Genomic DNA, 15,219 nt, shown 5'->3' with positions numbered 1-15,219 from the left:
TTCAAGTGAATTTTGAGCTGCTACTCCATCAAAAACATCACATTAATGGTTTCTGATAAATTATAGGCAATGATATAATTGAAGATCTTGGGTAATCACTTTGCTTATGAAAGAGTCATGGTTAATTAAGTATTTCTCATGGTATTATATAGTGGGGTGTCAATGTAATGTTCAGATTTAAAACTAAATTAAGCTACATTATATAGAAATTTATAACTAAATAAAATATGGTCTAAAATGAGTTTACACATGAACAAGATTATTGGTATCTCTAGTAGAAAATGTGTTGAAGTAGAAAACTCAATATATTCTTTTGTTTCTGGCCTCAGAGAGGCTGACTGGCATGCAACTTTGGCACTTACCTTCCAATTGTGTTGGGTAGCATTGTAAGTTGATTGTCATCTACTTTTAGAGTAGTTAGTTTTTTCAACAATCCTAAAACAGAGGAGAAGATTATTAATACATGAGAACAGATTTCTGAAAGAGAATACAATACAATAATTAAAGGAATCACTTGTGATGAATGTTTGTCATGCTGTTTGGATGTACTCTGCTTATATCAACCTACAAACTGATAAATATGTGTCTAATTTTGACTTTCCAGTTGCAAAACATTTACTTACATCAGTGGGAGTTGAAGTATATTGATGGAGACAGGTAAACAAAACATAAGGCTCTCCAGAATCCTGAGTTGGTGGTACCACTACCACATTTTTTGTTTCTGTTATGCAGCCAATGGACCAGATGAAAATTTTTAAGCCAGCTGTGATTTAATATTTAATTAACTCGTAAGCACTAACAACTAACATTCCTGTTGTGATACAAATTGAAAACAAATCTGAATTAAGCCTAATAATAACAAATGAGTACTGAAATACTGCAGTGTAGTGGTTCTCATTATGGACTTGGAAAATTACAATATGTGACCTCATATTCTTTCTTGTTATCATAAATTCTTGACTTGAATCAGCAGTACACAAAAACTTACGATTTTTTGATACACCAAGTAGAACTGGCCAAGAATTGAAGTTCCAGCTATTTATATTTCAGTGTCTGACTTATGCCCTCTATAACCTTACTGCTTGATGTACTCCCCCTAATGAGCAACAACCATGGAGTAGCTGAAGAACAGTTTCCTTTACCCAGCCACCACATAACCCACAGTATCAACGTGGCTTCAACAGCCACAATCCAAGAGCAAAGCATTAACAGTGACTAACTTTTGTTTTACACTGAACTATGGATATATGCTATAGACGACTTGTTTTGCAAGAAACTTATTCTGATAGACATAGTAGGCTCCATGGTCAAATGTGTTTGGGAGATGCTAAAAAAAAATCAACCAGATTTCTTTAATGAAGTCTTTTGAGAAATTTTTAATATACTAATGTAGCAGGGTGGCTCTCCACAGTCATCATGGAATTCGTGTGTGCACACAGAGAATCCTGTACAGTGGTGTTCTGTGAACATGCTTTGAGAAGCATTGCTACAGGTCATGCTTATCCCCTCTCAAGCATTTTGAGCATTCCTTAAAGGAAAAACGCAAGTGACAAAAAATCTAAAATAAAGCTGTTGCTATAATTTAAGTTTCATTATGCTCAGTTATATATTCTGCAGAAGCACTCAGAATCTTTAGTGGAGAGAAATGTTATCACTATCAGACTGCTGTGAGAAAATACCTGCAATATTTGGAGCTTAATATATCATCTTGTGCCCCTAGGATACGTGGCTGAAAACAGTAGCACCTGGGAAATAGGACAATTCTCACTGGGGTAATTTATCTCTGAAATTTGAACACCCACTGCCATATTCATCTGTGTTCAAAGGGTGACTGACTCACTTCAGCTTCTCTACAGTGTGTGTATAAAAAACTATCGATCCTAGAAATATAAAAGAACTCCTGAGCTTGTTCATCAATTGTGCAAAGAAAACAGAGGACTATGAATTACAGCTAAATTCTTTATGAGTTCGCAGTCTTGGTCAAACTACTGCCCCTGCTCACCAGGGGAGCCAGAGGAGGGTGGACAGTCTCAACATCACTTGATTAGGTCATGAGAAGTTTGGGGCTGGGTTACAGATGGCTGTGCAAACTTCATGAAGCCAGGCTGCAAAGCAATCTTTAAGTGAATCAGTCCTCAGGTCTGCAGTGGTAATGAGAAAACCCTGGGACAGGTTAGGGAATAAGGTCCAAAGGTTGATGCAACAGATTTTTCTGAAGAATGGAGTAGAGGCCTCTACAGCTTTAAAGGCTGAAATGAGCTAAGGTTCCCCCTTCTTTGTTCCACGTCTGTGGACTTCAGGAGACCTCACTCGTGCGTAAGGTGGCTACTTTGTCACCCACATAGTCCATCCAAAGGCACGCTCTTTGGACAGATTCTGGCACTTCTGCAGGAATCTGATGGTCCTTGGAGTGGAAAGTGGCCCTCGGCCTCAGCTTTGCTGCTCACGGCCTCCTCTGGCAAATAACTCCTTTACTGCATTTCCATCATATCTGCCTGGACTCTTCTACCCTACAAGAACTAAGGGTATTTTATCCTGTTCCTTCCTCAGTTCTCCACTTCTTTATCCTATGTTCCCAACTAAGAAGTACTGAAGAGAAAGGAAAAGGAGGTCCTTACTATGATTTTAGCTACTTACATATAAATATATAATAAGCAGAAATGTAGTAAGCACCAATATTAATACAATTTGTTATCGAAATAGATAATATTTACATGGCATTTACACATATATAATAGAATTTTGAAAGCCAAGTAGTTGTGCACGCATCAAATCTAAGTTTATACTAACAGTTACATTATAATACTAACTAACATTGACTGAATACTTCCTATGTGCCAGGTATTGTTCTAAGCAATTTTACATATATTACTCCATTTATTTCTCAAAATAATCCCATGATGCAGGTACTGTTACTTAAAAAATGGTGAAACTAAGGCACAGCTAGTAAGGTAGAAAAGCCAGAATGTGAACTCAGGTACTTGACTACAAAATACGCGTTTTTAACCGCTAATGAATAAGATAAACTGTTTTGGAAAGTAAAAAATATATATGTATTCCCTTTTATTGAGTTTCTCTGCTATCCAAAGAAACTGATTGTTAAATTAAAGCTCTATCTTGAAAAAGAAAAAAGCCCCCTTCGTTTGCCCTGGAACCAGCACAGGAAAGGGACTCAGCATACAGGGTTTGTTGTTGACTGTATCACTCCACTCAAATACCCCTCAGCTGCAGAACTAAAATAGGTGTAAAGCAAGTAAAGATTTTTAAAGTTGCTATTTTCCTTTATGAACACTATGACATTTCTTGTCTTGTGTTCTTTTAGGTGTTGGTAGTCCAATAGACAACCCATGCTCAAATAAAGAAGGCAAGATGCAATTTCCCATCCAATCAGATCAATAAATTATTTCAGAGCCTTAGAACAGAGTTGACAGTCCCCCATCCCTGCTATTTCTCTTGACCAAGAAGGAAATTCCTGGAGGAAAGTCAACCATTCTACATGCACAATGAAGTACTCTGGCAACTCTGCAGATGTGGTTTCCCTAAAAGGTCGATAGGGTCCAGAGATAGTTCGAGGAGTAAGCCACTAACAAAGTTGCTTTCTTGATTTGAGAACCACTCAGAGTCTAAGAGAAGGTGTGAAATACATAAAACCACCTGCCTGTGCTAGTCTGTTCTATGCCAGCCAAGTACCTAATCTGATATTTTCTATCACCTCTACATGCTGTCTTCCCAGACCAGAAGGCTAATTTCCTCGTCTGCTTTCTTCATGGTAGAGATTTGAAACAAATTGTTTAAATCATCTTTTATTTCATTATGTGACATTTTCATTTCCAGAATTTCTAACTGGTTCTTTTTTTTATAACCACCTGTTCTTAATCATAGCTCCTGCTTTTGTTTTGTAAGTTCTTATTGTTTTTACAAATGTTATTGTTCCTTTTATTTGTTTGAGAATCGGCACATACTTAAAATCATTTTTGACATTGCTTGATAACTTTGGTTTCCCTTGGGGTAGACTTTCCTATTACTTGAGTTTTTGGTTGTTGTGACATTCATTTTCCCTTAAAATTTTTGTTTGCATGCTCATTAGTGAAGGTGAATACTTCCTCCTTCACTATGCTCTCCTCTCCTTGTCTGGCACTTTCATGGTTACCTCCACCTGACCCTCAAGTGTCTGGAGTTTAGAACCAGGTCTTACACTGGCAGCACGGTGCTGTCATTTGATGTGAATATTGTAGATCTAGTCCAAACCAGCTTGTGACTTGCTGTAATTTTCTGCAGCGAATCTGTATCTGTTCTCTCCTTCCACCCTAGCTCTACATGTTAGTTGCAGGTTTTTTTCAGTGTCTTTTTGCAAGAAAAGGTTCCCTGCCGCACTCTCTGTAAGTTTGTATTCCCCTGGTATGCTTAAGGCCCTTTTTACCCACTGCAGGAATGGAATTTATGGCTGTCACTGCTGTTTGTGGTCTGGAGGCCACCAGACCTGGGGTCATCGCTGTGTTTGCATTATATCTCAGGCCCAGGTATATGTTCATTCTTCTTAAGTAGGGCATTTATTATTTTATTTACTAAATACTTAAGGAGGACTTACCACATACCTGGCCTGGTTCTTTGTACTGAAGAGGCAGTAATGAATAAAAATATGTTCTAATATAAGTAGTTTTTCTATTCTCAGTATGCCTTTGAAGTGGTATGGAGTGGTGATTGAGTAGAAGAGTAAGGTGTGTATTCTGACCAGAGGATTATCATCTGGACCAGAGGGTGCTTTTTTAAATCATGTTTCCTTACCTTCTACAACATAAAATAGTTTTTCCTAAGCTTATCTGATCATAAGTTTCATCTAGGATGTTTAATAAAAATATAGAACAGAGGGCTTACTACATACTTACTAAAACAGAATTTTCACAGAAAGAGCCTGGAAATGTGGACGTGTTTAATAAAGCTCTCACATTAGTCTTAATGACGGTGTAAGTTGGAGAAACACTGTTATAAAAATATGTAACTATATAAACAAAAAAGTCACCAAATCTATGAAGAAAGAAAAGCTAACCGCTTTTGTTAAAACTAGCATTCTCTATTAGCCTGAAAGAATTGTGAAAATGAGAACAATAAGATACTGAAGAAAAATTTGGGAGACCGACTTGTCTTCTAGCTTCCCTTAAGTCAGACTACCTAGGTTGTGACTTAATTTTCAGAAGCATCAATAAGTTCCAGACCACATGACACACCTAATTCAAAGAGTGTTAAAAACTATATTCCAAAGTTAAGTACTTTGATAATTACTCTCCAGGCTGAGTTCTGTCATAAATAATAATAGTAGGATATCGATACAAAAACGTTTACTCATTATTTCAATTAGAATCTTTCACTATTTTACTCATGCAAAAATTTATGATAAAAATGGATCGAGTAGTTAGTACATACTAACAGACAAAATATCTGCCCTCAAATACCTTAACATCATGTAAAAGGTATCACTTTTAAATACTAGAACTATTCAGATATTTTATATTTATTATGTTATTCCTAGATGATAGTCATGTTAACAATATTATTAAGGATAGAATACAGCAATGTTCTGTGGATAGAAGCTACTACAATTCTATAATAATGTAAGAAAACATACATGGTTATCAAATTACTCTAAATCTCAGATATATACTCCTTACAATGATATTTTACAACTTAGAAGATCTACAGTTTTTTAAAAGATATCAATTTGGTAGGATCATTTTAAGAGGTGAGGCTTCTTGAATTTGACAACTTGAGTTATTAGAGTTACCATTTCAAGATGTTGGTAAAATATTTTACCATCTTGAATAATGATCTTGCTAATTTATTAATATCAGGCTCACAGTATACTCCCCACATCTGCAGAAAAACTATATTGCCAAAAACAGAAAATGGTATATTTGACATAAACATTCATGACAGAATATTATGTTCTCACCTATAGAGTCAGGCAACTGTTGCAACATATTGGATGATAGTAAGAGGTCCTCCAGGGCTTCACATCCAGAAATGTCCATGTCAACCGTTTCTATTCTGTTTTTTGACATATCCAGGTATACCAACAACTTTAACTTCCCTATAGACTTGATGACATTGCATAAACTCAGGGTTAGTTGAGAAACTTTCACAAGATATTTTAAAGCTGTAAAAACCAAAACACTGTAAAATTAATTTTAAAAGCAAATGCAATAATAACAAGTGTTGGTGAGAATGTGGAGAAACTGTAACTCTCATACATTTCTAGTAGGGATGTAAAATTATGCAGCCACTTTGGAAGACAGTTTGGTCATTTCTTAAAATGTTAAATATAGAGTTTCCACATGACCCAGCAATCCCTAGGTACATACTCAAGAATGAAACATACATCTGCACGAAAACACACATGTTCAAAGCAGTATTATTCACAACGGTCAAAAAGTGGAAACCCAAATGTCCATCAGTTGAATGGATACACAGAATGCGGTATATCCATAAGCTGGAATGTTACTTAGCAATAAAAAGCAACAAAGTACTGATACAGGTTACAAAATGGATGGACCTTGAAAACATATGCAGTGAAAGATGCCACAAAAGACCATCTATTGTACGATTCCATTTACATGAAATGTCCGGTATTGGTAAATCTATGGAGGCAGAAAGCAGATTAGGGCTGCTAGAGGCTGGGGGGATGATGAGGGGAAGGAGTGACTGCTAATGGCTTCAGGGTTTCTTTCTGTCCTAACAGAAATGTTCTAAAATTAGATTGTGGTGATGGCTGTACAACTGTGTTGAGTATTCTAAAAACCACTGAACTGTATATTTTAAATGGGTGAATTTTATGATTTGAGAATTACATCTCAATATAGAGATAAAGATAACACACTCAAAGTTGCCACTGAATTGAATTAAATAGATATAAATAAAGTTGCCACCAAAACAACACATGCTGACATGCTGATTCTTGCAATTTCAAATGTGTAAGAAAGGTTTCAAATCATGATTCTGATTTTATTCTACTAAGCAGAATCAATATTATGTTCACTCAACAGTTCCTTTTGAGGATGTGCTATCTGCCGGGGCTTGTGTTATATACTGAAGAACAATCAAGAGTAAGTCAGCTAAGTATGGGGAGAGACTTCTCATGATACAAAGTCTTTATCTTTAAGGAGCTCATAGCAGTGAAGGAAAATGTCAAATGAACAAATAATCATAATACCCCATGATATGAGCAATTAAAAAGCATGTAGAGAATGCCATAGAAGCACGGGGCTGCAAATTTCCTAGAAGACACTGCTTATCAAGAAAGAACCTGTACATGGAAGAGAGAACAGCACATACCTTCACAGAGAAGTGTGAAAAAACATGGTGTGTTTGAGAAAGAGGAGCATATTCAAAGTCACTGAACACGGTGATGAAGTCAGGACTCTAAGAAGCCAACTGTTAAGAGGTCTTACATGTTATGTGAGGATTATGTGAACTTTATCTTACAGGCAAGGGAAGCTATTCAAGGCTTTTAAGATAGCGAATGACATAATCAGATTTATGTCTTGTAACTTTGGGGAAAAGTGCAAGGAAGATCCATGACTAGAGTTAGAATAGGTATGGAAGGATTAGAAGGATCTGGATGCAGTTTGGCTGAGGAGATGAAAGGGACCTGAGTTAAGGCAGCAGAAGTGAGGATGAAGAAGGGACGGGTTCCAGAAAAATTCAGAAGTGGAACAACTGGATTAGTAACTGATTGCTGAGGACAGGGGAGGAATCAAGTCACACACTGGGCAGAGATCGACCAGTGATCCTTTAGCTGGGACTTGAACACAGGAGTTAGAGCACGATGACGTTCTTTATCTTCCTTTCCTTTAAGGGCATGTTTTGCAAATAAATGTCCACACCTATCTGTGCTCAGTGGTTCATCTGTTTGTTGGTCTACTGTGTACACTTTACTACATTGTCTCTATATATTGGACAGAGTATAAAAAGTAAATAATAAATAAGTTCATTACACATGCAGGCACACACTTGGTGCTGTGCTAAGTACTTTATATATAGTACTTGATTTAATACTTTGTACTCTTGCTACTCAAAATGTGTTTTATAGACCAGCAGCATTGGCACAAGCTGGGAGCTTGTCAGGAAATGCAGAATCTCAGACCCACTCCAGGCCTCCTGAATCAGAGTATGCACCTGGACACACGCTAAAGTTTAGAGGCTAAGCGATGCCTGTACACTGTTGGGTTCCCTGCCAAGTGGAGACAAAGAGATGTTTATGAGAGATTCTTGGGATTAATATCAGTGGAAAGAAAGAGGGAAGGAAGGAGGCAGGACTGGGCAGATGAAGCAGCGGGGCTGTGATGAAGTCTGAGGATTTCCTCAGTGTAGTAGTGCTGACAGTGGGACTGCCCTCAGTCGTCCAGAGCAGGGGGTAAGGGCTTTCATACTCCTGCATGGACTGACCCCTGGCTGGAGGTCTCCTGGAATACAGTGTAACCCTGCGTGAGAAAGTTCTCTTCTACCAAGGCACAATTCCTGAAGAGGGTGGGGAGCTGCAGGCAGTATTCCCAGGGGCGGGAGGAAGACAGTAAGTTCTTCATTTCAAGAGGATGATAGATGACAGGATCTACTACAGGTAATACTCCAGGGTTACCCCATCAATAGCAGTGGAGCTAAAATTCAAACTCCTTTTATCAGATTACAGACTACAAAGCCTATTGATCATATTGACACTCCCTGAACTCTAAATCCCTAATTACCCAGCACATGTCTGTAGTCCTGCTCCTTCAGATCCCCCTGCAAGCAGAGGGTGTGAGCCCCTTACAGTAGGTGACACATGCTGTCACTTTACTTATAGCTCTCCGCTCCAAGGAACTATTATCTTATCTTACTCATTCGTCTCTTCTGGGGAGCCCAGCAATAAAGATGTATGTGTTTATGTGTGTATGTGTGTGTATATTTCTTTTTTTTTTTTTTTGGTTCCTTTATCGTGAAAAAATTTCTTTTCTCTTTGAAGCTTCCTGAGTTGCTATTTCTAGCACAACTCAATATTTCGGTGTGAAGTTTCTAAACATCTTTTTTTGGAAGCAAAATAACACTTTGGTGTTTATTTTTGAGTCTTTCTAAACCCTCACTTTCAAACACCTTATAAAGGCAGTAGTAGCCTGGAGTGATAAAGGCATTTGAGGCCCAATGCCTCAGAGTTCTTGAGGATATTGAATATTGCTCCAACATCCCTTTGGACATAAAGGGGTCTACAGATGGGCGGTGGACAACAAATAAAAAAGTGGAAGCCATCACAAGCACTATCAAAGATACTGGATTTTGTTGTTTAGGCATATTTTGATTGATTGATCTTAGAGAGATGGTTGCAAGACAGAGATATGTAGCAGACTAATTTTTGATCATTATCTATTTGCTTCTCTGATTTATGAAAATCACAGTGGAAAAATGATAGCCGAGGCTTCCAAAAGGATTTAAAAAGTATGATACATGAACTAATTATAAAATGAACTCTTTTTTTCCCTATGTCTTATGACACTAAATATTTAGGATGAATCATTCTGTGAAATGATAGACAAGGGCTGAAGATTGCAATTTCAAGGCTGGCCTTTCAAAGTCAAGTGTTTCCCGGTAATTGCATGATAGCTATTGCCAGCACTGGACATCCAGAAAGCCATGCCTGTTTAAGGCCGGGAGGCATAGGGCACTCCCACAGGAGTATCACAAAACATAGAATTCAACTGTACTAACTAAGGTAAGAAATCGACTTAAAGCTGGCAGGATATAAGAAAAATCCGCTTTTGAAACAGACACATTAGAGAGCATTATCTGTTTTACAGGTTTAATCACTACCTTTCATTTAAATAACATACTTACTAAGGAATTCAAGGTTTGAGTTTATTTGCAAGGTTGGACTTAAGGAAAGTAGCAACTGTGAAACGTAAGACGAGCCTAATTCTCGTTTGTACGTTTTATTGATTCTCTAGCAACAGCATTTTGGTGCATCGTAGTGAACGAGAGCCTCTGGGGCAGGTCTGAATTACAGTTCCATCGTTTACTGGCTGTGTGATCTTGGCCCAGTTACTCATTCTGTTTCAGCTTCCTCGTCTATAACACGGAGATGGTAATAAACCCTACTTCATAGGGTTGTTATGAGGATTTGGTGAGTCATTTGTTAAAAAAAACCCAGATAATGCCTAGCCCTGATAAATGCTAAATGCTAAATGATAAATGGTTTTTAATAACTAAATATATTGAAGAAGTAGGTATAAATTTTTCCAGCTAGACATACATTCTGATTCCTCAACTCTGCACAGGGACTTGATCTGTGTCTTACTTGTGTTGTCTCAGGATTAGTACACACCTTGAATATGGCATAAATCTAGCTTTACTATGTGGAGTGGAGTCCAGATTTATCTCTCTCATTATATGTGAGCCCCTCAGACAAATACGCTCAAGGCCATTGAATATACTACCTGTGTAGCCCTGACATTATCATGGTTCCTAGTTCATAGAGGTATATTTGTAAATGGTTTTTGAATAAATCAATGAATACAAAATGTTCATGCTTTTCTGTTTTGCATCTGTGATGATAGTAGAAATGTATTCTTTTGGTAAGAGATGAAAGTGTTTTTTTCCCCCTAGTCTTTTGCCAGATTTTCTACTTTATGGGGGTCTCATGCTTGTTCAAAAGAGAATAAGCTTACTGTTTTTGTTGTTTTTGCCATCATTTTAAGAAATTTTTAATGTCAGTTCAAACAAGGAATAATGTTGGCTTTGGGAACACATGTCTAAATCTCATTGGCTGCAGAATTAGTACACATCCAGCCGTCCTGGCTACTTAGCTCAATGCAAGGAGTTTAGAGTTGGCTTTCACTGCTGGGAGCCTGGTGGTTGTTGTTGTTGTTGTGTGTGTGTGTGTGTGTGTGTGTGTGTGTGTGTATGTACATGCTTATATTTGAGTGCATGTGTTATGAGTGGCAAGAGGCAGTGTTTTATCAAAAGCCATTCTTTCCCAGATGGAAAAGGAAGAAATAGTCACACTCAGTGAGTTGACTCATGAATCTATTCAAAAGGTATTACTGGATTGTCTGTTAGTTGAGAAAAAATTTGACTCTTGTTTAACTTTCTATTTTTAACACTTTATGCTCCTTGCCTTTTTCAAAAATTCAGATAGGTTCTATTGGAAATCACCTGAACTGGCTGAGTTTTATTTTGTGGAACAGCTCTAACAACACGAGCAGAAACCATTATCTAGTTACCTATAAGAAGACTGATTTTGCAAAACTAAGACTTGGTATATTATATAGAGCATTTTCTTTATTTTCACATAATAATATAGAGTTTTCAGCTTTTGAAAAACAGTAAATATGGAGAGATGAAAAATATACTCCTAAGAGAAAGAGATACATTTTCATACAATTTATATACCTATGACACTTTCAAAAAGTATATGAAATATTGAAAAAACAAATTACTGAAAACACTTGATGACTGAACACTCCTAACAGATGTTTAACTTTGAAATGAAAACACTGAGATTTAAGGTGTAAGATTAATCATTATCAGTTACAATTATTACACAACATGGATGCTGGACAACATGGCATAATAAAAACTTACATACCCCAGGGAGCACTTGCAACGCATTATTATCCATCCACAACTCCCTTAAATTTTGTATTTGATCCAGAACTTCAGGCTAGGAGAGTGGTAGGGAAAAAGGAGAGAGAAGAAGAAAACTAAATTAGTCTTTTCTTATCACAATATAAAATGTAATTTTTGGATCTGGAACTTTTATTTGGGAATCTAGTGTTAATCCTCTAAGAAATTCCAAGTTTAGCAGACCTCCTGCAGCAAAATTGTAGTCCCTGAGGTAGGCAACCTAGAATTCATGTGGAAACAATCAGAACAACAATCATAAGAATTAAAATTTATTACTCTCCCTTAATACCCTACAATTATCCTTTGTAGTATTTATTATATTCTGTCTTCTTCATGAAAGTATAAGCTTTCGAAGAGCAGAGTAATGTTTGGTTTTTAATCACTGTATCTCATATCCCAGTTCTTTGCCATGGTACTTGGCAAATAGTAGGTTTTAACATGTGCAGTATTAGCACCATACACGTGGAGAACCACCGCCCCACACAGGCATTGCATTACCATAATGTGATAAAAGTATGAATAAGACCCACGCATTTTATCTTTCCATTTACTCAACAAATAATTATTTGTTGAATAGTGCAAATGCCTACTTTGTGAAAGGCACAAAGCAGGATCCACAGTTATTCAAACCCAGTTCCTGCCTCGAAGTAGCTGATGGTCTAACTGGGGAGACAAATGCATGTAAATAACTAAAACACAAGGCAACGCACGGAAGAAAAGAATAACGTAAGGAAGTTCAGAGAAAGGGGAGAATATGATCAAGGTGTAAACATATAGTGCATAATGAAACACCTTCATTCCTTAACTAGAAGCTGTTTCTAAATTCTATCTCCTGGGCAGCCGACTATGTAGAGAGGATAGAGGTTGCCACTGCTGCCAGCATCATTTCTTGATTTATGGTGACCTCTTCCCGATTTCTTTTCAGAAATGATCCCTTCCCTACTCTAAGGCCACCTGCTTCCCTTGAAGTTGATTTCTCTTTACCACTCCAGGGAACTGACAAAGTCCTAAGCTAATTAGTGCGTTGTATTCACCCGGCCGCAGGGTTAGGCTCAAGGATCCATTCAGAGCAGATAAGAAAGAACGGTTCTTTGACCGGGACTTCTGGGAAAAAGACACTTGTTCTGCCTGCTGGATTTGAAACTGGGAGGGTACAACCCTGGGAGCTTCAGGCTTGAGGAAAGGGGAAGGGCCTGTCTGAGTTAAAAGATGTAAACTGTTACCTTGTATAAGCCTAGAATTAAGCCACACCTGAAGTCAGATTTTTTTGTCTTTTCCAATGGGAAGAATGATCACTGAAATAAGATACAACCATAGTTCAATAAAATTTGAGATCCAATTAGGAAAGCCAGTGTATTTGATAGAATACTAGTGGAAAAGAATGGAATTGTATCAACGTGACTATTAGAACACTGATAATTGTGGGTCAGTACCATACATCTCAGAGACTTCCAGGACTGCTTTGGAGACAGTCTCTGATATCTTCAGCCTGCAGTTGCAGCAGAACGAGGCACTATTCTGGGGAGAAGTCTCATTTACAACAAGGATCAAAATCTAAAGTCAGGTCATGGCATCCTGCCCGAGTAAGTGGGGGGGGGGGGGCGTATTTTTGTGTAGGAAAATATTCCCACTGTCACTTAGATCACAGGGAACGGGCAATGAGCTACTCTGCCTCTGTCTTGGGAAACATCAGTCCTGTGGGGCAGTTTTTCTAAGCCTAGGCATCATGCAGACTTCAGGAGAAGAGGAAGAGTTGCATACCTGGGAAGTTCAATATAACCTTATGTTGTAACAAGACGGAGATTAGCGTATGAACTTGAGACTGAGCATTATTCAGGAGAAACTAGATTGGGCTGTGGTAACAAAATAATCCTAAAATCTCGATGGCTTAACACAACAGGATTACTTCTCACTCCCACTACAAGCCCAGTGTGCTTTTCTGCCCCCATGATCTTGTGTTACCACATCTCAAGACTTCCAGGAGAGTCAAAGCAGAGAACAGAGGACATGGAAAGTTAGCCACTGCTCTTAAAGATCTCGGGCTGAAAGTGACGCTTATCACTTCTCCTATAGTCCATCGGCTAGAAATGTTTCTGTGGCCTGGACCTAAGTTCAGGGAAGGCTGGGAAATGGAGGAGGAAATTCATGGAACATTTGGGGAACGCTACTGCCCCTGCCACACAGTGACACTGTATGAAAAAAAGAAGCACGGGAACACACAGTCCTTTCATAATTTAGTCATCCCTTCATTCAGCAAGTGCTCATTAAACAGCTTCTAAGTTCCAGGCACTGCACTGGAGTCATAATGCGTGGTACGGTCTCTGCTCTCACGAAACTCACGGTCTGTTTCTGGGTCAAGCATACAAAGAGCACACACGTGACATTATGAAAATATAAAAAAGGGGGGACCTCTATGCTTTAGCACTGAGGGAAACCAGACAAGGATTCACGGGGCTGAGATGAGAAGGAGGGGGTCAGAAGAGAGGAGAGGAGAGGAAGCACATTTTAGCCAGAAGCTGAGTGGTGAGAAACAACATGATGTATGAATGGGAACCACAGGCAGTTTGCTCTACTGGAGTGTTAACTGAGTAAAGTTAACACTGAAACTGAGTAAGTAACAGAAAATGAGGCTAATAAAGAGGGGGTGGGGTCTATGATGGCCTCACGTTTAGTTAGGGAGATAGGACTTTATCTTACGTGTCAAGGAGCATCACTAAAAGTTTTCTAATAGGAAGTGATTTTGGCAGGTTGATGTTGTATGTCTATCTATCTATCTATCTCCTTCTATTCTGATGGAAAAAGGAAAAGGAAAAAAAAACAGAAAAACTTGTTAGGACTATTAATAAACGATATAATGAGGAACAAAGAGAAGCTGGATTCAGGAAACATTTAGAAGATGCATGTCCCCCAGTTGCCCAGCTTGTGGTGGTACCACCAATGGTGATGCAGAACCTGGAGGTAGGAGCACATACATGAAAGAGGCTGAATTCAGCTGTGATCATGATTGGCTCTAGGTTCCTGGGAGACACAGGTAGAGAAGTCCAGAAATCAGTTGGCTGTTAAAATCTGAAACTTAGGGAATAGGTCTGAGCTAAGAATGTATGACTTAGGTATTCTGTGAAAGGAGAAACCCATGTGGATGAGCTCCCTGTGGGGAATGTGAAGATGATCAGAGGGGCAGCTGATTGAGGAAGGAACCCTGTGGAACACTATCACTTGTGAGTTGAAAACAGGAAGTGTTACCAGCAAAATCCATTAATAATTCCTGGGAAATAAAAACATAATCTGGGTAATAAAATAAAGCGTAAATTTTTTTCCTTTGTGCTTAGTCTAGTCTCACTTGCTCACATGGGACTACATGCAGAGGCCTTGCCCCCCAGCACTTCAGACAAAGTTCCAGTGCCAAACGGCTGCGCCCAACACCTAGGCTCAGCAGGCCGTGTGCAGAGATACCGTGCCCATACTGAGATCTGCAGCCTGAGCAGCAAAGCTGTGCCTACCAGTGAGAATTCTGCCCCCGCCCTGCTGTCGAGACCCCTGTAAAGCAGCCCTGCCTACGGCCTTTCTGGGAGACTA

The 15,219-nt window shown here is 38.5% G+C and overlaps 1 protein-coding gene across 1 annotated transcript in view; it reads right to left on the bottom strand.

Moving 5' to 3' along the window:
- LRRC7 (leucine rich repeat containing 7) overlaps nt 1-15,219 on the bottom strand; it is a 414,541-nt gene that overhangs the window by 109,004 nt on the left and 290,318 nt on the right. Inside the window, 3 exon segments of the mRNA XM_006191023.3 lie at nt 363-435; nt 5,948-6,092; nt 11,606-11,680. Coding sequence (XP_006191085.3) covers nt 363-435; nt 5,948-6,092; nt 11,606-11,680 — 293 coding nt within the window.

The sequence above is a fragment of the Camelus ferus genome, chromosome 13, assembly GCF_009834535.1.
Source record: "Camelus ferus isolate YT-003-E chromosome 13, BCGSAC_Cfer_1.0, whole genome shotgun sequence".
Lineage (NCBI taxonomy): Eukaryota > Metazoa > Chordata > Mammalia > Artiodactyla > Camelidae > Camelus > Camelus ferus.
This window is presented reverse-complemented; position numbering and strand designations above follow the sequence as displayed.